Here is a 25729-nt window from a genome sequence, read left to right on the forward strand (position 1 = left end):
AAGATTAATTACTTTTGCAACCTCAAAGAATTTAATTGTGAAAAGTACCACTTTTAAACATAAAGATATCCATAAATATACCTGGTCTTCTCCAGATGGTAAAACTCATAATCAGATAGATCATATTCTCATTGATAAGAGAAGGCATACTAGTATAATTGACGTTCGTACACATAGATGTGCTGACTGTGCCAGTGACCATTATTTAGTAATTGCTAAATTAAGAGAAAGACTCTCAGTGATAAATCATAAGCAACAAAATCTAAAAGTTCTAAAATTTGATACAGGAAAGTTTACTGATGAAAGAATTAAGAAAGATTACCAAATTAAACTGTCAAATAGATTTGATGTTTTGCAGGATTTAAATGATAATGAAAATATAAATGAAACAGACGTAAATAAGAATTGGGAGCACATACGTAATGCAATAGAATCAGCAGCTAAAGAAAGTATAGGATACCATAAACCGAGAAAAAGTAAGCCATGGTTTGATAATGAATGTCATAATCTAATAGAAATAAGAAATCAGGCTAGACTTAGGTGGTTAAATAACTCTGATGATACAAATCTAAACAATTATAATAGAATAAAGCGAGAAGTTAACCGCACGTTTAGAAGTAAAAAAAGAGATTACTTGAAAACCAAAATTAACGAAATTGAAACAAACAGCAAAAATAAAAATATTAGAGATTTATATAAAGGTGTAAATGAGTTTCGAAAGGGGTGGCAACCTAAAGTAAACTTGATAAAAGATAAAGACGGTGATTTTCTAGCTGACCCAAGCGATATTCTAAATAGATGGAAGAACTACTTTAATGACCTTTTAAATGTCCATGCAGGAGATAAATCAGAAGTGAATGAAGTACACACAGCAGAACCTTTAGTTCCAGAACCTAACTTGACTGAAGTTAAAGATGCTATTAAAAGGCTAAAGAATAACAAAGCACCTGGCATTGATTTAATACCAGCTGAGTTAATTAAATATGGTGGAAATTCATTAATATGTCAAATTCATAAATTAATTTGTTTAATATGGAATAAAGAAGAAATCCCTCAACAGTGGAAAGAATCCATAATTGTTCCTGTGTTTAAAAAAGGTGATAAAATGAACTGCAATAATTACCGTGGAATTTCTCTACTCTCAACAACATATAAAATATTATCTAACATTCTTTTAACAAGACTAACCCCATATGCTAATGAAATTATAGGTGATTATCAATGTGGATTTAAACGTAACAGATCAACCACAGATCAAATTTTTCACATCAGACAGACACTTGAAAAAAAGTGGGAATATAATCAAAATGTCCATCAGCTATTCATTGATTTCAAAAAAGCATATGATTCAGTCAAAAGAGATAAACTATATAATATATTAGTAGAGTTTGGAATACCTAAGAAGCTTGTTAGTATGATAAAAGTATGCACCAGTGAAACAGAAAGTAAAATTCGTGTGGGTATTAATATGTCTGACAAATTTACAATTCATGATGGGTTAAAACAAGGAGATGCATTATCTCCATTGCTCTTTAATTTTGCCTTAGAATATGCTGTTAGGAAGGTAAAAGAAACTAAAGAAGGACTAAAATTAAATGGTGTGACTCAGTTGTTAGCATATGCAGATGATGTAGACTTACTGGGGGATGATGTGAATACAATTAAGAATAATGCTAAAATATTTTTCAAAACTGCTAAAGAGATAGGTTTGGAAGTTAACAAAGAGAAAACTAAATATATGCTTACAGGCCGAAACCAAGTGTTAGGTAATAATCAAAATCTAATTATTGATAACAACTCGTTTGAACCAGTTTCCAAATTCAAATACTTAGGAGTAATATTAACAAATGAAAATTATATTAAAGAGGAAATAAAAAGTAGGCTTCATTCAGGAAATGCATGTTACTTCTCTCTTCATAAACTTTTGTCTTCTCGTTTAATATCTAAGAAACTAAAAGTTAAAATATACAAAACAGTAATTTTACCTGTAGTATTATATGGATGTGACACTTGGTCCCTTACATTGAAAGAGGAACATAAATTGAGAGTATTTGAAAATAAGATCCTTAGGAAAATCTTTGGACCTAAAAGGGATGAGGAGACAGGTGAGTGGAGAAGGTTACATAATTTAGAACTACATAATTTGTATTCATGTCCAGATATTATTAGAATAATTAAATCAAGAAGACTTAGGTGGGCAGGCCATGTGGCACGAATGGGAGAGGAGAGAGGAGTTTACAGGATTCTTGTTGGGAAACCTGATGGTAAGAGACCTGTAGGAAGGCCAAGACGAAGATGGAGGGACAACGTTGAGATGGACCTAAGGGAAATCGGCAGCGATGGAAAAGAGTATATAGAACTTGCTCAAGATAGGGGAACGTGGAAGGCCTGTGTTGCTGCAGCCATGAACCTTCGGGTTTAAGAAGGCTAGAGAGTTAGTTAGTTAGTTAGCAGGGCAAATGGACTAATACTCTACCAACAAAATACCAGATTTGAATTTTCCTCATTTCCCATGCTTCTCTACCACTTCTGGCCAACTGGTACATCAAAGATGCATTGCGATCAGTCAACACCACTCATCCACCAAGACAGAAAAATCAAGGACAATTTTGCATCAATATTAGGGTCATGCTGATGCTGATGCATTGTATCTGCCGATACCAGTGGTATTGGTATCAGAAAGTATCGGTTGGATTTTATTTACCGATACTTTTCTGGCATTTAGATTATTCAAGGGATCCACTAAATTGCCATGCAACACTTTAACGCAGTATAATTATTCTGGAAGTTATGCAAAATTCGAAGTTTCCATTGATTCTGCACCAATATTATGTGAAAAAACTGTACTTTGTGATTACATTACAGGTATTTTAATATTCCGATATAATCTTTTAATAATTGAAAAGAAAACTCTGGTAAATAGATCCTTATATTGGGAGTTGAGTACTCACCCACTAACACTGATCAATATTTTTAAAACAGTTTTTAATTCCTACTTTTTTCAAACATTGGTACCAGTATTGGTGGGAATCGCTAAGACTATCAGTATCAGTAAGGGTATCGGTTGAGCTGCAATCAATATTCCAGTATTGGCCATACTGATATAGACTATGACAAAGTTTTATTTATAATGACACAAAGTACACCATTAAAAAAAATATTAATAAAATAAAACTACTAAAATACTTAGAAATTTGAGCATTTTGACAGAAAAGAAAAGCGGGATGAATAACTATGAATCAAAGAGGAAATTCTTGTTGGTGAATTGGAAACATAAGAAAGGTAAGAGGTGATGAATGTCAAGAGCATCTTACGACTAGCAAACACATACATACCACAAACGACAAGAGTGTAACATTCCCTTCTTGTGGTGGGACTATGAACCCAACAAATCCAGCACGATTTGTAGTAAAATTCTGACAATCTACTAATCTACGACCACTATTAGTTTCTGTCCTCAAATTTAGACAAATTTTTATGACTTCGTCAGGCACAGGTGTTCCATCTAAATGTTGAACTCTCAACTGAAATACATAATACAAATTACTTTCCATAGCATTTTGAATATGACTCTTCAAAAATAAGACACACAAGTGATTATTTTCACACAGCGAGATACTGACAATCATGTAAGATAATCGTTATCGTAATCTGTAAGTTACTTTTTAGATTGGAATGAATGTTATTATTAGTGGAAGCAGCGGCGTATACTCTGGGTCGCCTAGGTAATCGGAGATGACCTGACTATAATTTTTAAAAAAAGTTGTTTTTTATTTCTTCCCAATATTCTTCCTAACTAATCCTTGATTTGCATATTTCTTTACTTCCAGCGCGCGAATGTTTTTCAAACGTTTGCCGCTGAATGTCCGAGAGGCTTTCAGCCACTTTCTCCAGCTGGTGGAATCTGGTGACGTCAGGGTGAGATTCCACCGGCTCCCTTTAAATCCCTTGACGGGAGGGGAAGGAAACACTGCTTCTCAAGCGTGGTTATTCCGTGGCAAGGGTAAGCTGCTTCTGGAGAGAGTCCGTTCCCTTGGCTGGCACCCTCTTCTGCCATTCTTCCCCGATGGCCTTTGTATCATAGGAGCTGTGTTGTTTACGACAGGGAAATTTCTGAGGAAACAGAATTCTGGGTTCGCAAATTACGTACTGAAAAGGAAAGTAGAGAAAATACATCTGAAAGTGCGCAAGAAACAGGGAAATGTGAACAACATTTGCGAACCAATTCTATGTTAATTCTCATTTTACATTTGCTTCTGTCTTCCTGATATCTGCTATTTCAACAGATATTGTCATAGGAAAAAAAAAAGCTTTAATATTGAAGATGACGGTAATTAAATAAATTAAAATTTTAACTAGAAATTCAAGAAATTACACCGACCTCTGTGGCGGAGTGGTTGCCACAGCTCCCTACGACGTCAGAGCTCCAGGGTTCGAATACCGGGCTGGGCATGGGTGCTCTTTGTAAATGTCCCTTCATCAATTTCATATCATCACTCGTAGTGATTAGCCAAAAGTGGCAGAAAAGCGACGTCAAATAACAATTTAATAAATCGATTAATTAAGTAATTAAACTATTTATATGCATACATTTATTCATTTTTGTATTTTAAAATGCGTGATTACTTTCTTTGTAGCCTTCAAAACCAGTGAGAGTATTTCTTTCACAGAAATGAATAATTTTTAAAAGGGAAAGCTATCAGAAATAAATTATATATATACACGTACACATATATTAGGTAATTTAAGTTGCTTCTCCCCCCTCTCTAGATTAATAATGATCATAATGATAAAAGATATTTGAATGTAAAATATATAATCAAAAAACGCAATGATTCCAACTTATAGAACCTCGCGCATCGCAGGGAATATGAAGTCTGTGTCAAGCAGTAAGGAACCACAATAGAAGATTGGCGCAGAGAATTGAATGCATGTTGTAGCGATTCGAGAATTTAATATTTGTTTAGCTGTTAGTGGTTTAGTATTCGTGCTAGTGCTGTGTTTAAAGTTAAAGACAATGGATATAATATAATATTTTTGTGTGAAAATATTTGGAACGGGATCTTTTCCGGAGAAATTGCAAATAGTTAATGTAGGTAGGCCAGTAGAATATCTTGTACCACAGGTCTTGAACTCAAACTTCCGTGTATAAAAACAAAGATCACTAATGCCCGAGTAACTGGGTACTGGGGTAACTTGAATTTTACACTTCAATTAATATTGAGGGTTTTTATTTCACTACCGAATTCCTTTCATATTCTTTGTTACAGGTTTTTTCTTATAGATTTATTATATTATCTTGTTTTATCGTTTGAAATTCTAAACGTAGATTAACTGCAAGTGCAATCACAACAATTATTCGACAGTGGTCGCAACAATAAGGTAACATTTTTCACACATACATTCGTAAATCCTGTATGAATGTTGAAGTAAATTTGCAGGGAGACTTCAGGAGTGGGTGGATGAATCAAGTGCCTGAGATTACCCACTAGTTAAAACCAGCATACGCCACTGAGTGGAAGTATCATTTATTGTTTAATATAATTTTAGATCGCAAATGAACTAAGAACTGAGCAAAGTATAGGTGGTTGTTAAAAAAGAAATTTTAAAAAGCAGAAAGCAACCACGAAACTAAACTAACTTTTCACAAATATGAAACTGATTTTTGCAATTGGTTCCTGTGCTAAATCTTCTGTCAGTATGTGCTAACTAAAATAGATATATTATAATGAATAGTCTATCAACAATTATTTTAACAAAATATCACATAGAACATCATGCTAAACCTCAGAACCAATGGTTGATATAAGAACTATGAATCCCTCAAAAAAACATGTATAAGTTTTCAGTAAATCACAACTTTGCATGTGGTTCATTTTCATTGCAAAAATAATTCTTGTATTAAAATTGTATAAGTGATTATGAACACATACATGCCTACTTCATTTCTCTATGTAGTCACTTCGACACACTTTTGGACTTTGCCAATACCTCATTTTCTTTGAATCATTGAGATGCAAGCCACTTCTTCATGGGCAGGAATGTGTGGCAGTTACTAGGTACATGGTCAGGATGTAAGCAGGGTGATCAAATGTATCCTATCACAACACCTGGACTGTCTGGATAGTGCAGCCAGCAGAATGTGAGCACACTTTGTCATGAAGAACAATTAGCATTTCATGTCACCAGTTGTGAATGACACAACTAATTTTTGAAAATGTTTCACAGTACACCTGTGATGTGATTGTTGTTCCCCACTACGTAAAATCCAGAAAAAGCAGACTTTTGGCTCCCAGAACATAGTTGCCATAATCTGTCTTGCAGATCGAGTTTACTTGAGCTTTTTACCTTTGGCGAATGCAAATAGTTCGACTGCATGAACTGTTGTTTTGATTTGATATTGGCATAAGAAATCCACATTTCATCACCACTCATAACATGGGAAAAGACATTTATCACCCTCTTCCGGATAGAAATCCATGTGCAGTTGTATTTTTTGGGGTTTTGTAAGTGATAGTCCAAATGTGTCAGGAAAAATTTGGAACAATGTTGCCTGTGAAATCTCTGAAAATTGCATGGAACAAGTACTAATTGCAAAGTGACACCTTCCCTACCACTCCTCTTCATTGTGAATATTTGTAGGCCTTCCCTTAACTTACAACGCCCTTTCCATGCTTTTCCTTTACTCATTACTGCCATTCCCTAAATTTCACAATTCGATGTGAATTTTGGCAGCATTACAACCTTTATATTAAGAAATTGAATGACTGACCATACAACTGATTGTTTATTTTCATAGCCTACATTGTTCATTGTAGCCCTAAAGCAAACAATGGCAGACAAGAAAATGTATGGATGCAACATGCCCAATAGACTACATGAAGCTCAATGTGACTGTACTTGCCCATCACTTATTTTAACTAATTGGCCCTTCCTTTTGAAATGCGCCTTGTATGTACACAACAATTGAAAATTACTACATTTATTTTGGTTTTTGCTTCTATCAAAGCATTGGTACTGGAATAAAATCTATTTCAGCTATTCTTATTGTCACTTTACCATAGTGGTAGAAATACACAAGAGTAAATGGATATTAAGCAGCATTCCCTTGAATCCTATTGTTTCCTATCAAGACTCCATCCCTAAAGAGTTGTACAGTTACTTCTTTCACATACATATTTCAAACTTTCAAGGCTATAATTGCATCAATTCAAAAGACGAACTATATTATTTTAAAAGAAAGAAAATGCTATACCTTTGCTTTATAGAACAGTCCCGGTTTAAAGTGAGATGAGCTATACTGATTAAAATCTATTTTAAAAGCTTTTCGATGAACTTCTGATTCAACAGTTGCATTTTGTGTGATACCAGTTCCATATTCAGTAACAAAGGAAGTAAAAGTAATTGTGTCTGGCCTTCTTCTTGAATTTTTTAAACCAAGCTCACTCCCACTAATGTTAAAATTGTAGCAGCCATCTTTAGAATCCATCTGGAAAAAGAAAAGGATAAATAATTAATGTACAACTATTATGTTTGTATAAAGTATTATAATTACATTTCAATATATAAAAACATTTACAGATGAACTAATTGTTTGTTCAGCTTTTCTTTTAAATAGATAAAATTAGTTGTAAAAAAATTACCTTTGTATTGAAATTAACAGGTGTCAATTTTGGTTGTCCCCAACCATACCAGCTTTTTGGCTCTATTTCAACAAGCAGATCCCCCTTGACTGGTTGACCGTAACTATACCTACATAAAGAAAAAGAATGGCATGTAAAACAATTAACTTGCAAGAAGGATGGTTATACAATGTTTGTTCACAGAATGACATCCCTTATATATACATATATTGAACTCGTACTTTATTGTAAAAGGCACGATATCAGCAGTTTTATTAGGCGAACAAAATTTATTTGTCGATTTCACACAAATATCTGTCATTTTAAAAAGCTGTTTAAAGGGGACACAGATTCCAATTACTTCATAAATACTTATCTTTTGTTGGAGTTACATATAACAGTTTGTCTAGATAATATTTCTTATACTTCATAACTTTGAAAAATGAGCAATTCACTCTCAAAAATTCCACCCACATGCACAGTCTTACATAAAGTTTAAGTGCATATGAAGATGACTCTATTAGATGCAGCAACAAAAGCTTGGAAAGCTTATGAAAAAAGAAAATAATTTATTTTAAAATATGAGCTATTTTATGATCATATTCTATTCATATTCATATTCTTTATTTCCATTGACCCATGTCCATAGGTATGGAAATCGTCATATAACAATACATACAGTAATAAAATATTAATACAATTTTAGACAAGGATTACAGTAATGATTTTAAGAACTACTACATGAAGGAAATCCAAATACACTAATAAAATATTAATACAATTATAGACAAGAATTACAGAAATAATTTTAAGAACTTCTACATGAAGGAAATCCAAATAACGGAAGAATACACTATGGGAGTGAAATTACATACAATATTTAAGGCGAGCACAATAATAAGCGAAGAATTTTTTTTTTTTGTAAAAATAAAATGTAAAAGTAAATGTGTAACTTATACAACATGGAAGAATGTAATATATATACAGAACCAATTAATGATCATTTAGGCACAATAATAGCATATAGTGAATACTTCGTACATGATAATATAAATAGTATAATTCCATTTTCTGTACAACCAAACTCTCTTTGTTGACAATTTATGTAATTTAAAATTTACAAATTTTGAAATTCATGTATTGAGTAAAAACAATATCGTAATGAGAATTTTATTAATTCGCTCTTAAATTGGGTAGTTGATTCCATTGTTTTCATGTGATCAGGTAATTTATTATACAGGTGGATACCTACGAATTTAGGACCTTCTTCAAGGAGAGTGGTATTATGAGTTTGTATAACCATATTGTGATTTTTACGTTTGGAGAAACTAGACATATTTTGTGTAACGAGCGTTTCTGCAAGTTACATAATGGGGCGTTGTCTCTGCCAAAAGAAGGAAAGCAAAACCAGGAAATAGGACTTGCGTCACTAACACTTGTCTCGTCTTCAACACGTGTGATACAGACCAGGCCCTTCTTTCCCCCCCAAAAGCTATCAAGGGCAAGGTTCCTGACAAGGCTACCTACAGGAAGTTTGGTGGTTTAGCTCAACAAGACCAGAGCCTTGGCCGTGAATATTCTGGGAGCATCCCTGACGATAAGCTCGAGGTCTACGGACCACAAGCCTTCGTCATGGTCAGCAAGGCCATACCTCCCCCCCAGAAAGGACTGTCAGCTAAAATAACCACAAGGTTACGGTATACTAAGTTGGGTTGGGGAATTGAGACAAGGACGCCCATGTTAATAAATACTAGGAGAATCATAGATAAGGGGACGGAGTCCAGATACTCCGAGAGACGACAAGAGGCCGCGCCATAGCTCGCTGCTCCTATCTTAGAGGGTAAGCCTCAACTTAACCAAGTGGTGACACTTGGGACTTATTACTTATAGGAATAGCTCAAGTCACTAAATGGCCATAGAGATAGGTAGTTAGTCTATAATCACTACTGTTAACCATTAGAATAATAAATAGCAGATATATATATTAAACGGGTTGTGTATTAATGTCTACCATCTGAGAAAATAGTCCCCCTTGTAACGCCAGACACCCCGCAAGCGTTACACTTGTTTTACATAGCACAGTAAATGTAATATATATAGCAAGGTAATGGTAGAAGGCCAAGATCCCTGAAGATTTTCCTACATGGTTAATTTATTTTCTTTCCTGCCATAATTCGTACTACTCTCTTCTGCAAAATAAAATTTTTTGCACTGTTTCTAGCATTCCCCTAAAATACAATTCCGTATGTTAGTTGTGACTGGAAAAGACTGAAACATGTTATTCTTATTGTCTCCCTGTTTATTATGGTTCTTAAGGTTCGTATACCATATATGGTTTTGCTTAATTTCCCTGCTAGGTGCTCTATATGTATGTCCCAGTTGAGATTTTCCTGTATCCAAATACCCAGGAATTTTATGGAATTTGTATATTTCACGTGTTTATTTTCTATTTTTATTACTGGTTCTTCATTGTTCTTATTTCTTGAATGATGGAATTTTATTGCTAAAGTTTTGTTTTTATTTATCGTCAACTTATTTGTGGGGAACCATTTGCAGGGTTCGTTTGAGGTGTTTTTTAGATTTGAATTTAGAATTTGTTCATTTTTGCCAGTTAGCACAATGCTCGTGTCATCTGCATATAAAGTAGTTTTAACTGAGGGTAAGTTTGAAGGCAGGTCATTCATGTATATGGTAAATAGTACTGGTCCTAGAATAGAGCCTTGAGGAACACGACATGTCACTTCTTCTAGCCTAGATATGGGAAGAAGCATTGGTATTTGTCCCTTCTACATGTAAGATCTCTACAGCTTGACTGCGATTTTGCGGTAAGATATGAACCACATGTTTACTATACCCCTTATTCCATAGTGATTTAATTTCTTCAGAAGTTGGTCATGCGATACTGTGTCGAAAGCTTTTGATAAAACAAGAAAGAGATCTACACACTGTTCCCTATTGTCCAGGAGTTGTCTGACATGTTCGATGTATTCAAATATTGCTGTAGTTGTTGATTTGCCTTTACGGAAACCATGTTGTGATTTAGATATTATGTTGTTTTTATTTAAGAAGTTGTAATATAATTAAGCCTTGTTTCCATATTAAAACCAATAAGTTGCTGACCAAGGCAGTTTATTAAGATAAAAACACTTAACACGTAACGTTTTGACCCTGTATCAGGGTCTTCCTCAGACGAAGAACTAAACTAAAATGATGATATATACTACACACAGAAAGATTACCTACACATAGCAGGGTCACAAGCCACATGACAACAAATCAAGTTGACAGTCCTTATCTAGGAAGATTTCTCCAAAGGAATTAAACATATCACCTCCTGACAGTTGTTGACTAATGGGTGTACTACACTGACAGGTGATTGGCAGGTCAAGATTAGCAAGAGTCTAGAACCACCAGCTTACCACTCCCCCACCCCTCCTGCCTTTTTGGTTATGGTTTGCCTATGGTTATGGATGAATACCTCCTCCTCTGGTCTTCTTCTTCTTCAGAAAGGGATAAGATTAGAAGAAGAACAGCAGCCATTTTGAAGAAAGAAATGGATAAACAGAGAAGATTGGATAATTTGTGCCAGAAGGAAAGGGAGGGTATGAAAAGAATCAAGACAAGGAACGATGTGGTGGTGGAACAGGCAGATAAGGGAGGGGCCACAGTCGTGATGGAAAAAGAATGGTAGGAGAAGAAGTTTGAAGACCTGAAAGGGGACACGTATGAGGAGATTTGTGGAATGGAAGAGGAACGCAATATTAGAGAAAAGATCATAAAAGATTGTTGAAGGAGGGGGTTTAAAAAGCTCACGAAGGAGGCAGGAAGACTGCCCTGTTTAAAAGGCTTTCCCAAAATACATAAAGAAGAGATAAAGTTGAGACCAGTGATGAATTGCAGGGACAATATTTTGGAACCACTGGAGAAGAAGTTAAAAAAGGTAATTGAAGTGTTAGTGAGAGAACAAGAAAGCAGAGCCGTGAAAAACAGTGAGCAGGTGGTGGACCTTATAAAAGGTCTGAAGGAGTCTGGGGATAAAATCACAATGTTTAGCCTAGACGTGAGAAGCATGTTCCCGAGCATCAAAAGGGGACACGTAGTGGATATAGTGAGGAAGAAAGTGGAGAAAAGCATTATAGGAGAATGGGATAGTGAGAGAGTGGTACAAGCGCTGGAAACCATTTGGGACAATGGCTACAGCAGAGTGGGGAGTAAAATCATCAAGATTAGTGAAGGTCTGAATATAGGCTCTTGCTTGAGCCCTGTGCTGTCGGAATTAGTTATGAATGAATGGGAGAAGGAAGTGATAGTGAAAGGAGGAGATAAGTTAAGTCTGTTTTGTAGATATGTGGATGATTGTTTTGGGATATGGAAGGGAACAAAAAGGCAGCTGAGTAAGCTTGTTAAAGATGTAGAAGATGAGAGAGCAGGGATATTCCTTGAGCTCGAAACGGAACAGGAAGGAACATTAAATTTCTTGGATATTGAGATGAAAAAGAAGAGAGGAATGGGGATTGTGGCTACATGGTATCAAAAGAAGTGTTCGGCAGGAGTGTTCTGCCACAAAAGAAGTGATGTGGGTGATGGAACTAAACGTAATTTTATAAGGAATATGGAAGACCGAATAAAGAAGATATGCACAGAGAAAGGGGAAGAAGAAACCAAGATTAATAGCCTGTGGGAACAACTAGAAGAGAATGGCTATGAAAAGAAAGACAGACACAACATCAACAGAAGAAGGAAAGAGATAAAAGAGAGAGGACTGGAAGAGAAGGAAGAAAAAGAAAAAGAGAGATGGTTTGGTATAAGAAGTATGGGAGATGCCACAGAGAAGATATGCAAAGTGCTGAGGAAAGTGGGTATAAGAACTTACAGGAAGGGAGGATGCACTATTTTAAGTATAGCCAGCAAGAAGAAGGAAGAAAAGAGAGAGGAAGAAGAGGAAGGGGTTATCTACGAGGTGAAGTGCAGAGGATGTGAAAGTGTATATATAGGGAAACGAAGAAGAGACTTAAAGACAGGTTAAAGCAACACATGGATGATGTGAGATTGAAGAGAGACAGGAATGTCATATTCAAACACACTAGAGAAACAGGACATGAAGTTGAATGGGATTCGGCTAGGCGAATAGGAAAAGAGAAGAGAGAACTAGTGAGAATATGGAAGGAGGCCAAAGAAATAGAAAAGAAAGGAGAAGACATCATGAATTGGAATGGAGGACTCAAGATAAACAAGGAATGGAAGAGTGTGTTAGAGAAAGTTGAAAGGATGAAGAAAAGGAATGAAGAAAAAAGAAGTATGAAGAAGGAAGAAAGAAGAGAAAAGAAGAAGACCAGAGGAGGAGGTATTCATCCATAACCAAAAAGGCAGGAGGGGTGGGGGAGTGGTAAGCTGGTGGTTCTAGACTCTTGCTAATCTTGACCTGCCAATCACCTGTCAGTGTAGTACACCCATTAGTCAACAACTGTCAGGAGGTGATATGTTTAATTCCTTTGGAGAAATCTTCCTAGATAAGGACTGTCAACTTGATTTGTTGTCATGTGGCTTGTGACCCTGCTATGTGTATGTAATCTTTCTGTGTGTAGTATATTTCATCATTTTAGTTTAGTTCTTCCTCTGAGGAAGACCCTGATACAGGGTCGAAACGTTACGTGTTAAGTGTTTTTATCTTAATAAACTGCCCTGGTCAGCAACTTATTGGTTTTAAGAAGTTGTAATTTGTTTATTCATTGCAATTTCCATGATTTTTGAGAAGGGTGAAAGCAGAGCTATGGGCTTATATAAATTACCAGCTATTAACATTCTCTCCAAGTGAATAAGACCCATTTTGGAAACCCTACATCACAGGGGTTTGAATAGCATAAATAAAGTATCAAGCAGTAAAAATAAAAAAAAATCATTGAAGTAAAGTGAAAGTGAATGACCTATCTGTGTATCCAATTAAAAGTTGCATTATTTGTATGGACTATGAAAACATTATTTACACTAATATCATGCCAGTAAATCTCCATAAAATTAGATAGCAATAGTTTCACATACTTGTAAGTTTACCACATACTATATGTGTGGTGAAGACTGGCAACTTCTGTTTTTTTTAAGAGCCATTTTTCAGTTTCTGATATTTGCTCTAGGTATTACATATTTAGTTAAATATGAGGTAACATTTTTTGATCGTTTGCAATACTTTTACTTAGTTTCATTTCCATCTTGCTTTGTTTTTACAGTGTGAATTACAACAAAACTATAAGTCCTAAACTAACTTACTTGGCACATATCTTCCATTCTAGCATCTCTGCATCTCCTAATATATAGTTTGGTGGTTTGATAATGACTTCAAATTTTGGTAGAACATATTCTTTTACTTCAAACGTTTGCACAGCGTTATCTCTTGAAGTTTTAATCTTCCATATTCCCTATGAGGAATAATTGTAAAGAGTAAAAATAATGTTTATAATAATAATAAACATATTTGACAGGCAAAAACATGATGAATCCAACACATGACTAAATAATTTAATTTAGAATGGTTAAATATGTTAAAAACTACGCCACACAGCTCCAATTTCTAAGAGACAAGGACACAGTGAAACCTCAATTTTTAGATCGCCGAATTTTACATTTTCTGACATTATACTGCATGGTCAGAATAAAAGTTCCCCCTACTAAGAGCCCTCTGGAGTCTGTTAGAAGCATCAGATTGCAGTGAAACTTAGTATAGATGCTATAGAGATTCAAATTTTCATCTCCAGGTGGAAATGTGGTGCTGAAATAACAACAACCAGTATTCAGAGACAAAACTTTCATTTTTAGTTTATGTCAGTACAGAAGTGTTTAATATGTGTATCATCAGTGTAAATGACCCTTTGGAAGCGTAAGACAGCATAATCAATATTGAGCAGCAGGATGTTGTTCACTGTGCACTAGATTTCAGTGACACATTTCCACCTGGTGGTTAAAATTTGAATTATTTATTTTGTGTTTGCATTTTCTTCCCCGTGGTCTTCATAGCCTCTATACCAAGTTTCACTGCAATCCGAGGCTTTGAATGGGCTCCAGAGGGATCTGAGATGGGGAACATGCATAGATAATTATCAACTGCTAACTGTCTTTTCTACTGTTACAGCGGCCGGTCATAGTTCTGGCAAGGGAAGTGGGAACAGGGAAGTGACCAATCCAGCACGATAAGAAATGCAGCAGCCAGTAGAACAAAGTTCTCGTAGTACTTAATCATGCCACGTCGTGGTTGGTCTATGGCGTAATCCCTGCTCCCCACTTCCCTTGCCAGAACTCTGGCCGGCTGCCATAAGAGAAAAAGACCTATAACAGTAACCTGCTCACACAAGAAGCACCTTCTCACCAGTAAGTATCTGCATCAGAGGTGAACGCATGTTCACATACAGATATGAGTGAAAAAGTGCACATTTTCAGAAACTGAGCAGGTGCCTGGATACACATACTTGTGAGCTCAAGTGTACATCTATGCATGTAATTAAAAATAAAATTAATAATATATATATATATATATATATATATATATATATATATTTATATATCAAAGAAGGAGAAAGGAAACACTCACCAGACAGTGGAAAAATTCAATTCCGTCTTTGTTCTTACACCGAAGATGCAGTGTTAGACTGCGAAAATTATAATATGTCCACTGTCTGGTGAGTGTTTCCTTTATCCTTCTTTGATTTTATTTAGCCCATTTGGCCCTCCTTGCTTTTATCCATTATATATATATATATATATATATATATATATATATATATATATATATATATATATTTGCAAAAAGATAAATGGTAAAGTGTTCCCCTGTGCTTAGCACAACGCCATGAAGGTGTATAGGGGGTGTGCATCTTGATTATATATACGCTAACATTCTTACCATGACAGGTTCCTGTGACAATTGGAAATCTACTTGTGCTAGTCCTTCCTGAGTTTCCACATCTAACCACTGAGCCATTCGTATTTCAGAAGGATTCTCTATCCACACTTTTGGTATCTGAAAAATACACTATAATAAGTATAAAAAAGAAACGTTAAAGCAAATTAATATATGTTAAATTAGATGATAATAATAATAATAATAATAATAATAATAAACGCAGCACTGGAATGAACACACAACAAATTATTTAATACTTTACCTGTTCTTTAACTGGAGTTAAGTCATGTTTCAGAGTCAGCAATCTTATCTTCACGTCTTGACCTGGTTTGTACACAGGTTTATCAGTCGAAATAAATGTCAGATGGGGATTATGTTGGATGTAAATTTCCTTAATCATGTTAATAGTGTAGTTGTGTACTTCATCAAATTGTCCTCGTAGATGGAGCCTTCCACGTGTTTGAGTAGTAGGAGGAATATACAATTCTATGCATGCTTCAGGACCTAAAGAAATGCAAGATTTTAATTTAAAATATGGAACAGTGTTCACTTTCAATCTCAATCAGATAGTACCATGCGTTCGTTTTAACTCCTGGCCGTGATTGCGGGCGACTCCAGAACAGTAAGGTACATAAACACACACTGGGGTTACACAGAAAAAAACTAACACTGATGTGATCTATGAGACTGGACCACTTAAATTAAACAGAAAAAGTACACCTCCACGCTAAAATGAACAGAACTGTACTGATAAACGAGCAACAATTTTGCCTGCAATGATAGTTTCAGACAACTTATGCACTCTCCAGGCACATAAACATAAAACTTTTACATGTCAATGTGATGGCATTTTCTTTCACAGAATGGTTAAGAATAACAACACTGTAACTGCACTAACTCCCAGGTTAACAATGGCAAGAAAACAACTTGCAAACAGAACAAATATGTCAATCAAAAATTGATAAATATATTCCGGGAACGAGTGAATGCAGTTGGCCATCACTTTGAACAACTCTTATAACACAGGTCAGTACTTGTTATGCAATATAAATACAATTTTCTGCAATTACAGGGCTATCTTGGCACGGAGTCAAAACGAATGCCCTGTATAATGTCCCTCCCTATGCATCGCAATATCCAGTCACATTTATGGTTGTCATTTTTTTCAGTTAGGTGAAATTACAAGAATTTGTTTAAGCTCTGTGCATAATAATAGCTTGATTATACTAATTTTTATTATTTTTGTATATACACAACTTACACAGATATATGACTATATGACAATGGATATAAGCAGAAGTAAAAAAATACAAGGTGTCCGGTTGCGATAGTTCCTGTAAATTTTCAACTGGCACCTGAATTTTCAAAATTCACTTCTATATAGAAGTGTGTGTGTGTATTTGGTGTGTGTATTTAATGTTTCAAGTTTGCTTATGGAAATTTCCATTATCTTTTTTTTTTGTAAATTATTGTGTGTTTTCTATATTATGTGTACTAAATCAGAATAATAAACATGCAGTGTTGTTAGTTGAATTTTAAATCTGAGGCAGTATGGTAAGAGTCAACCATATATTACAATGTATAATATAGTTATCCATGCTGTTACCTGTAGAGTTTTCTTTAGGAAGGCCACTCTGGTGCAAAAATTAATTACTTTCAATACAATATTGTATTAATCAATAAATTAAATGTTTTAAGAGCATACTCAAAATGTGCAGTTTTATGTTCGTTGGATTCATGGCTTTCTTAGACCATTTTTGCCAACAAAATAAAGGCTGGCTCCTGATTATTTCCATTTTTTCTACTCCTTGATGTAAGAAATGTATAGATGCTAATCAATATAATCTAATTAGTCATAAGCAACAGGAAAATGAAATACAGTTTTTCAAAGATACAACTACATATTTACCTCCTGTATGCCTATGATATGCTGTAGAAATTTTATCGTCAGTCTCTGGTGTTAATATATCTATATAAATATCACCTGGTTCATTAATATTGTGTAAGGATATACATACAATCTCTGTGGTGTCTACCAAAAGTCGTTTTGGAGCAGTGAAAAGAAATCCCCTGTAAAGAATAATTGAAAAGGCTCTGCATGAAATGTACACAACAAAAGTACAAAAATTATTACATCAAATGTATTAAAATAAACTGTACACAATGAAAAATAACCCTCCTATAATTGAAATTAAAGAATTCTTCAAATTTAAAATTTGCAAAACTTTCGCTGTGTGCATACATCATACAGGTACATCATGTGACCACAACCTAAAAACTCACATTGAAATTATATTGAGATAAAAAGGGACATTTTTTTAATTGGGGGAATTTTGCTATAAAGAGTTGGACTGAATGGTATATTCAGGATGGAAAAGCATGAATGTACATTTTTTTATTAAAGATGTAATAAATAATAAAAATTTGAAATTGTCAGACTTCTGTCTTTGTTCTACTTCCATACCAGCAAAAGTGTTTTCTATATTACACCTGGTGCATAATAAATAAGGCTCGGAAGTTGGCCTAACAAATGTCAAAAAATGATCTACAGAAGGGATAAAAGCAATTAAGTACTAATGTAGTTTTCTTTATTTTTACTTCAGAGTTACATAAAATGCATCACAAGGTTTTACTGTGTAAGTTATTCGTCTTCTTTCAGAGTGGACCTTCCATGATACAGTATTCGGCCAGTGTTTATCAGATTATATTTAACATTTCAGTTAAAATAACTGAATAATGCTTTCTAAAAAAATTCCTTAAAAAATTATTTTAAAAAACATCTAAAAATTGTTTACTTACGTGTTCCAAGAAAGAACAAGATATCATCATGGGCGACTAAGTGCGGGACATTTTTTAAGTTTTTTTTTATTTTTTAACGTTTTCAGGGATTCTTAACGGGAGTAATACTTTTTTTGAGAAGTTTTTTACCAGGGCTTCTGCATGATTTTTAAAAATTTATATTTTCCAAGCGTACCTTTTCACCCAATCCTTGTTTTTTTTTAAATGTGACGCGGCATGTTGATAATCTAGTGCCAAGATAAGCCTGAAGAAGGGGCTGTAGGAACCCAGAAACGTTGCTCAAACAACAAAACACTCGCTAACATGTAAGTAAACAATTTTTAGATGTTTTCTAAAATATTTTTTTAAGGAAATTTTTTTTAGAAAGCATTATTCAGTTTGCCACGAGTGAGTAATTTGCACCTGTGCATTATGATTTCAGTTAAAATAATAATGTACTTTTCCATTGACTGTATTTTAGATTAATGGCGAACTTGCTAATAGAACCATATCAGGAAATTTAAATATGTAAGTTATGCTAGCAAATGCATATAAAACTCACGAAACAATGAGGGAGGAGAAAAAACTCAAAAATGAAGACAAATGGAATAAAAATGGCTAAAATTACCAAAAAAGGCCAAAAATGCAAAATAAAAATAATGCTTTCTGGTTTTAACTGAAGGGAAATGGACTGATATTAGGTTTAGCATTGTTTTCATGGCTCATAAAAAAAGATTATCTGTCATCAACTTCCGAGACCTAATAATAAGTATGTTCTGCACCAGGTAAAATTTTCAGAATATGCCATTGAGATGGGCTAATCGGAACTGCACCCAGTTTAAAATGGGATCTGTACCACAGCTTCCAATGTGCCTCCAATGAGAAATCCACAACCACTTGATTACAAGGCAACAATATTGGCCAATATGCTATTAGGGAGGCTGAGTTTCATAAAAGGCATGCAACCTGTTTAAATTGGATATTTGATATCTGTACACGAACACCACTCTAAACAATACTAAAATATGCTCACAAGAAAAAAATCTCTGTTTAAGTGGTAATACTCATATGCGACGAAGGCAGAGGATGAAAACAAAATAAGGAAGAGTAGAAACGTGATAATGCTAAGATATCACATGTTGCTTGATTCTAAAGCTGACCTTTGTTTTTATGTACTTACGGCATCACCTAGTTTTTATCTTATTTTAGTTTGTTTTATTCCCTTGAATCTTCCTTCCAATGCCAAATGCTTTCTTTAAGTTGCAGGAATAGACAAAAGCAGATATCATCCTTGAACTTTTAAACTTATTATGTTGATCTTGCATAAGCAAGCATTATCATGTGTATTCATGCAAATGCATGCACAAATTATAACATCATCTTCAAATAGAAATTACTCATACTTGACATAGTAGGAAGTATGAAAACAAATACACAAAATGAAATTTATTAATACAATCGGGAACTATTGGTAAGAATTTATACATCAATGCAGACTCATAATTTTCCAGAGAATCGTTATTTGATGAGGTCGCCAAAAATGATACATGACACTTTTCTCAAGACCGAAGTATCCTGAAAACTGTGCACAATTCAAAGTTTCGATTTATTTTGCAGCAGTAGTACGTAAAAAAAAACTGATTTTGTGATTAAATGAATGACAGCTACTTTAATATTTTGACATAATTCTTCAATATTTTAAAGCAAACTAACGGGTAGATTAATGCATATTGATGCAGTGGAATATTTATCAGTGGAATATTAATCAATTTTGCAGACAATTTTTAATTGTTACAATTTTCTAGCATTGATATCTTGGTATTCGTGGGAATCAGTAAGAATACTGGCATTGGTTCTAGGTGGTATTGACTCAGCCCTATTATAACAAACACAATGTTTTTTTTTATTTTAATTCAACACCTTCATCTTAGAATTAAATGCATTCAAGGGCTAAAGACATGACTATATTTTTAACAAGACTATTTTAGTAGGATGTGTTCAGATCCTCTTGTCTGCAAATAAATGTTGCATAAAATAGCAGTTGCTACAGATAGTGCAAGAAGTGAAGGGAGAAGCAGGGGATGGCATCCCCCAGCTAGCTCCAAGGCTCGACCAAACATTCCCCAGCTAGCTCCAAGCCTCGACCATACATTCTTCCAGCTAGCTCCAATGTTTGACCAAATATTCCCCCAGCTAAAATTTCCACTTCAAGCACTTGTTACAATGGAAGGGCTGGAGGGGGTAATCATAATTATGAACATCATTTTAAATAAAAATGTCCCGTGTTAAAAAAAGTAATCATTTTTTGCCCATATCCCAAGGAATATGAATTTGTTAAGTTGAAAACAAAAGCTCCTGAAAATTACCACCATTTCTGTTAATATTGTCAAGTCACATTCTCTCATCCCCACCTAGTGGTTGCATGACCTTGTAGTTGGTGGTGGCTTGCATACTCTGATGATCCACTAGGCTATACCAGCGGTAGCATAGCTACTGGTAGGGTCTCCCATGCTGGGCAGGCTTATGGTGAGGAGTCAGACTAAGAAGCAGTGATGTGCGGTGATGTCGACACTTGGGGTAGCAATCAGTGGCATGCCCAAGGGAGGTGGGTGTTTGTTATAACCCCCTTCCCCCTTTAGGGACCAGTATTCCTAAAAAAGAACATCAATGATAGGAAAATAAAATAAGGATGGACTACAAAATGAAAGTACACGTAACTCCCAACCCCTTTCGAAGATCAAAAACAAGTTGATTTGACTACTAGGCCAGAGATCCCGGGTTCGAAACCTGGCCTGGGCATGCGTGTTATTTCTGTATGTCCCTTCATCAATTTTATCGTATCATCTTCACTATTAGCCAAAAGTGTCGGAAAAGCGAAGTAAAACAAACCAAATCAAACAATCAATCAATGATTTGATTAGATTTTTGTAACTTAGCTTCGCTGACACATTTGGTTAAATGTGAAAATGATACGATACAATTAATGAAGAGACAAACCCAAATAACAGGCATGCCGAGGTGGGATCGAACCCACTTAGCATGTACTGATAACCACTACCCCGTGGTTGGTTGATTTGGTGTTTTAAGTCCACTTTATGCACATAAAGGCTAATCGGGACTGGACCTAGAGTTTAAAGTGGGATCCGAAGCACTATGTGCCTCCACCGGGTACCGATCCGGGACCACTTACACTCCCCCACGGAGGTCACCCGACAACAAAGATGAGTGGAGAGCTCTAACTATTCGGATACGTGAGTATCGGTAAAACAAACTGCATTATTCCTCAGTGGTAAATTTCAATTGGATTTTTGGAACACCATCTTTGTATATGTTTAACTTCTTTTTTTTAAAAAAAAAATTGCATTGCTTGATTTCCCTAATTTCTCCATCTCACGATATCGTTACTGAAGGATCCGGGCTCAAGTCCTGGCCTGTGCATGAATATTTCTTTGTAACCACTCTTCACCCATTTAATTTAATCAACATTCACCGCCATGGCAGAAGTTAGGTAAAGTTATGGAAGAGCTACTTATCGCGATTAAATCTATGCAGCTAGAAAAAGTGATGGAAGGTGGCAAAAATTCAATACATTAGAGGGGATAACAGGTAACAATAAACACCTTTTTGTAGTTTCTTCGATAATATTCATTTGGTTTTGAGTTCTGAGATACAGTTTTCATTCCAAATTATTTCATTATTCACTGCAGAGTACAACACATGGGAACAAGAATGCGTGCTCGTCACGGGTTCGAATCCCAGCTTGAATTATTCTTTGAGGTCCCTTCATCAATTTCATCAACTCATCCTCATTTTCGCGATAACCGAATGTGGCAGAAAAGTGAAGTATAATAAACCAAACCAACATCAACAATTAGAACACGCATTATCTTGCCAAAATTAATACATCCGTATTTAGGACTGTTTAGCTTACCCATTTTCTTTATTGGAGCCCAAAATGTTAGTATATTTAAATAGAACACCACTAAAATGAGAGCGAAAATGAAACCATAAAATTTTTGTCTGCACATAATACAAGTACGTTCCCATTTCATAAACAAATAAAACTACATCCCATATTATACACACATATTGTTAGAAATAGAAAAGCAGTAATCTGTGTATTTGCTTGATATGAGTATTCTGTGTATGTTTTTGATGTGAATATTCTGTGTACTTTTTTGCGGGATACTTATTCTGTGACGAGCACGTGTACTGGATGACTGTGTGTGAGATTAAACCTTAATTTACTTATATTGGTGTTTCGTTTTTAACAAATATTGTAAAGTTGTGGTGTAAATACAGAGAACATAAGTACTGCAAAAAATTTTCCCCCGAGTGCTTTAGAGGATTTACAAAGGAATCAAAGGGAAATCAATCCCCTATCTGTCCTATTGGAGATAGACTGGAGGACCTGAAAGCATGGGTTTTCAACCATAGCAGCGAGGGGCACGGGGCAAGGGAGGTAGAGGCAGAAATCTTCCCTTTCCCTTAGGGCGGCTGTCTATACCTGGAATTGGTAAGGTGGAGGGAAAGCCAACTAGGGTATCCAGCCTTGCCAGCTGATGGCGTCGAGGGACGAGAAGCACGTGGAAAAGAAGTGTTGCATATGAACTGTGGTTTCAAGACAATAAATATTGTGATTTGAAAATAATTAGAGACTTGAGATTGATTGATCTATCTCTGCTAGACTAGCTACTCCTCAGTGCACGTCACTGCTAAGAAGCAACCTACTGGTCAATGGCGGAAGAAGATGGATGGCCATCTCAACGGCGAAGGAGGTGGAAGAACCAGGAACCAGGAAGAGTAACACCTCTTTAAAAAACCTTGGTCCAGCTGGCACAGGCTGGTAACACCTTGTAAGGACCCCATACCAGGGTGCGGTGAAGACCTCAACGGCAACTATGGCGTAGAAGGAGACCTTAGAATGGCATAGCTGGCAGAAGAGGCACTCATTCTCATTGAGTATAAATATGAGAAAAAGCCACAGTCTTGTGAAGAGGAGGGATCCTCAAAGACTAGGGGAAAATACCCCGACAGAAAATTAGCCTGCTTGGAGGCTTATGTGGCAGCCCCATCACCAAGATCGGGTGCAGTGGGCCAATAACCTGCACACTTTAATTCACACTATTAAAGAAATATGAACAAGAGGAAGCCGAACTGATTCTAAGATGACAACATTTGGCCTGAAAAGGATAACGAAAATTGGAATATGGAATATAAGAACCCTGCGGGAGAGTGGAAAACTATGGCAGGCTGTGGCCTGCATGAAGAGCTATGGTCTGAGCATCCTAGGTGTGGTGAGATGGTCAGAGTTTGGGGAGGTAAATACCCGTGAAGGAGTTACATTCATAAATTCTGGAAGACCTGAGGGTGAAGGGTTGAGCCATGATGGTGTGGGTATATTAATGGACAAGGAGGCAAAAAGAATCCTTATTCAATGGTACCCAGTGTCTGCGAGGATAATTGTGGCACATTTCAAAACCAATATTAGCAACATCATTATGATACATTGTTATGCACCCACAGAAGCAGCAGAGCCTGAAGATAAAGAAGAGTTTTATAAGCTGCTCAATGACACAATAAAGAAGCAAAAAGGAAGGATATCATAATAATTGGAGGAGATTTAAATGCAAAGGTGGGGCAGGACAACGAAGGTCTTGAGCATGTCATGGGTAAACATGGCTTAGGAGAGCAAAATGAGAATGCACAACTTTTCGTGGACTTCTGTGCTAGCCATGACTCAGTTATTGGTGGTACTATATATTTGCTCACAAGAAATGCCATAAGGTAACATGGGTGTCACCAGAACATAGAATGGAAAATCAGATAGACCATGTGGCATTTGGATGGATGTGGCGACCTTCGCTACATGATGTAAGAAACAAGAGAGGTGCAGACATTGATAGTGATCATCATTTGGTAGTGGCTAACTTTAAAATTAAAAGCACAGAAGAAGAGAACGAAACAGACAAGAAAGTGGTATGATGTTAGTAAGAATCTCCAAGAAACATTCAGGATTGAACTGAGAAATCGATTCCAAATATTGACTGATGTAAATGAGGAAAATTAAACCATTGAAAGAATATGGACAAAAATACGATCTGCATTCACACAAGGAAATGAAAAGGTTCTGGGCTTTAAGGATAGGAGGGAAAAAGATTGGATGATTGAGGAGACCTGGGAAAGATTAAAGAGCAAAAAATAATTAAGGAGGCAATGAACTCAAGCAGGACAAGGGCAAGAAACAAAGTATACAGAGAAGGATCAACAAGTAAAGAGTAGTATGGATCAAAGAAATTGGGTAGACAATCTGTCCCAAGAGGCACAGGAAGCAGCAAAGAAGAGAAATCTTAAAGAACTGTACAACATCACAAAAGTTCTGTTAAGGAAAAAGATGCAGAGAAATCGACCAGTGAGAAGTAAAGATGATACCTTCCTTACAAATATTGAGGACCAACTGAAATGTTGGAAGGCACACTTCTCTGCAATCCTTAATCGCTCTGTTGATGCTCAGATAGACCAGGGGGAAAAGGAAAATTATGATGATGTTGACCCCAGTGTAAGAATTTGGACTGATGTTTCAACAGTAGGAGAAATTAAACAGGCTCTGAAAGAGAGATGTAATGGTAAAGCAGAGGCTGTTGACAACATACCACTGGAAGTGGTGAAAAGTGACATAAACACCATGGTAAATCTGTTGCACCCCTTATTTCAGAAGATATGAATAGAGGGAGAGATGCCTAAGGACTGGAGGAGTGGCCTGTTGGTGAAGCTACAGAAAAAAGGGGATACATCAAAGTGTGACAACTGGAGACATCTAGCACTTCTCTCCATTCCGAGTAAGGTCTCCTCTAGAATTATCCTAAACAGAATTAAGGAACACGTATAGAATGGTCAACTCGTCTCTACAGTTTTCGTTGACTTCGTGAAAGCATTTGACTTGGTCAACAGAAAGTTAATGTGGAAGGAAGTGAAAAATCTTGAGTCTTATCCAAGAAACTTATCGTGATTATATATGTAGAGATATACATGAAGGCCGTGTATCTGAGCCAATAGATGTGCAGTCTGGAGTGAGGCAAGGTTGTATATTATCACCCACAACGTTCTTGATTGTGATCGATGCAGTGATGTGAAATGTAATAAAAGGGAAGAGACGTGGTATCCAATGGGGATTGAATAACAAACTAGAAGACCTTGATTTTGCAGATGATTTGTGCTTCTTGTCTGAAGCACATGGTGATATGCAAACAAAACTAGCAGATTTGATAGAAATTGCAAGAAAGTAGGACTTTGTTATTAACTCCAAGAAGACCAAGTCACTGAGGATTAACTCCACAAAAACAGACCAGTTTAGTATCAGTGAAAAGATTAGTGAAGATGTGGATAGCTTTACTTACTTACCTGGGTAGTGTGGTGGCAAAAGATGGAGGGGCTGTAC

The 25729-nt window shown here is 35.7% G+C and overlaps 1 protein-coding gene across 3 annotated transcripts in view; it reads right to left on the reverse strand.

Annotated features, from left to right (window-relative positions):
• LOC145994643 (murinoglobulin-1-like) overlaps window positions 1–25729 on the reverse strand; it is a 164140-nt gene that overhangs the window by 125556 nt on the left and 12855 nt on the right. For all 3 annotated transcript variants that reach the window (XM_083130742.1, XM_083130739.1, XM_083130741.1), the window contains exons 2-8: window positions 17423–17583; window positions 15776–16017; window positions 15514–15630; window positions 13887–14035; window positions 7644–7752; window positions 7256–7489; window positions 3336–3524 (exon numbers count right to left, since the gene is read on the reverse strand). In XM_083130742.1, the coding sequence (XP_082986868.1) occupies window positions 3336–3524; window positions 7256–7489; window positions 7644–7752; window positions 13887–14035; window positions 15514–15630; window positions 15776–16017; window positions 17423–17583 (1201 nt within the window). The remainder of the gene's footprint in view (window positions 1–3335; window positions 3525–7255; window positions 7490–7643; window positions 7753–13886; window positions 14036–15513; window positions 15631–15775; window positions 16018–17422; window positions 17584–25729) is intronic.

This window comes from Lepisma saccharinum, chromosome 11 (genome assembly GCF_977018435.1).
Source record: "Lepisma saccharinum chromosome 11, izLepSacc3.1, whole genome shotgun sequence".
Taxonomy (NCBI): domain Eukaryota; kingdom Metazoa; phylum Arthropoda; class Insecta; order Zygentoma; family Lepismatidae; genus Lepisma; species Lepisma saccharinum.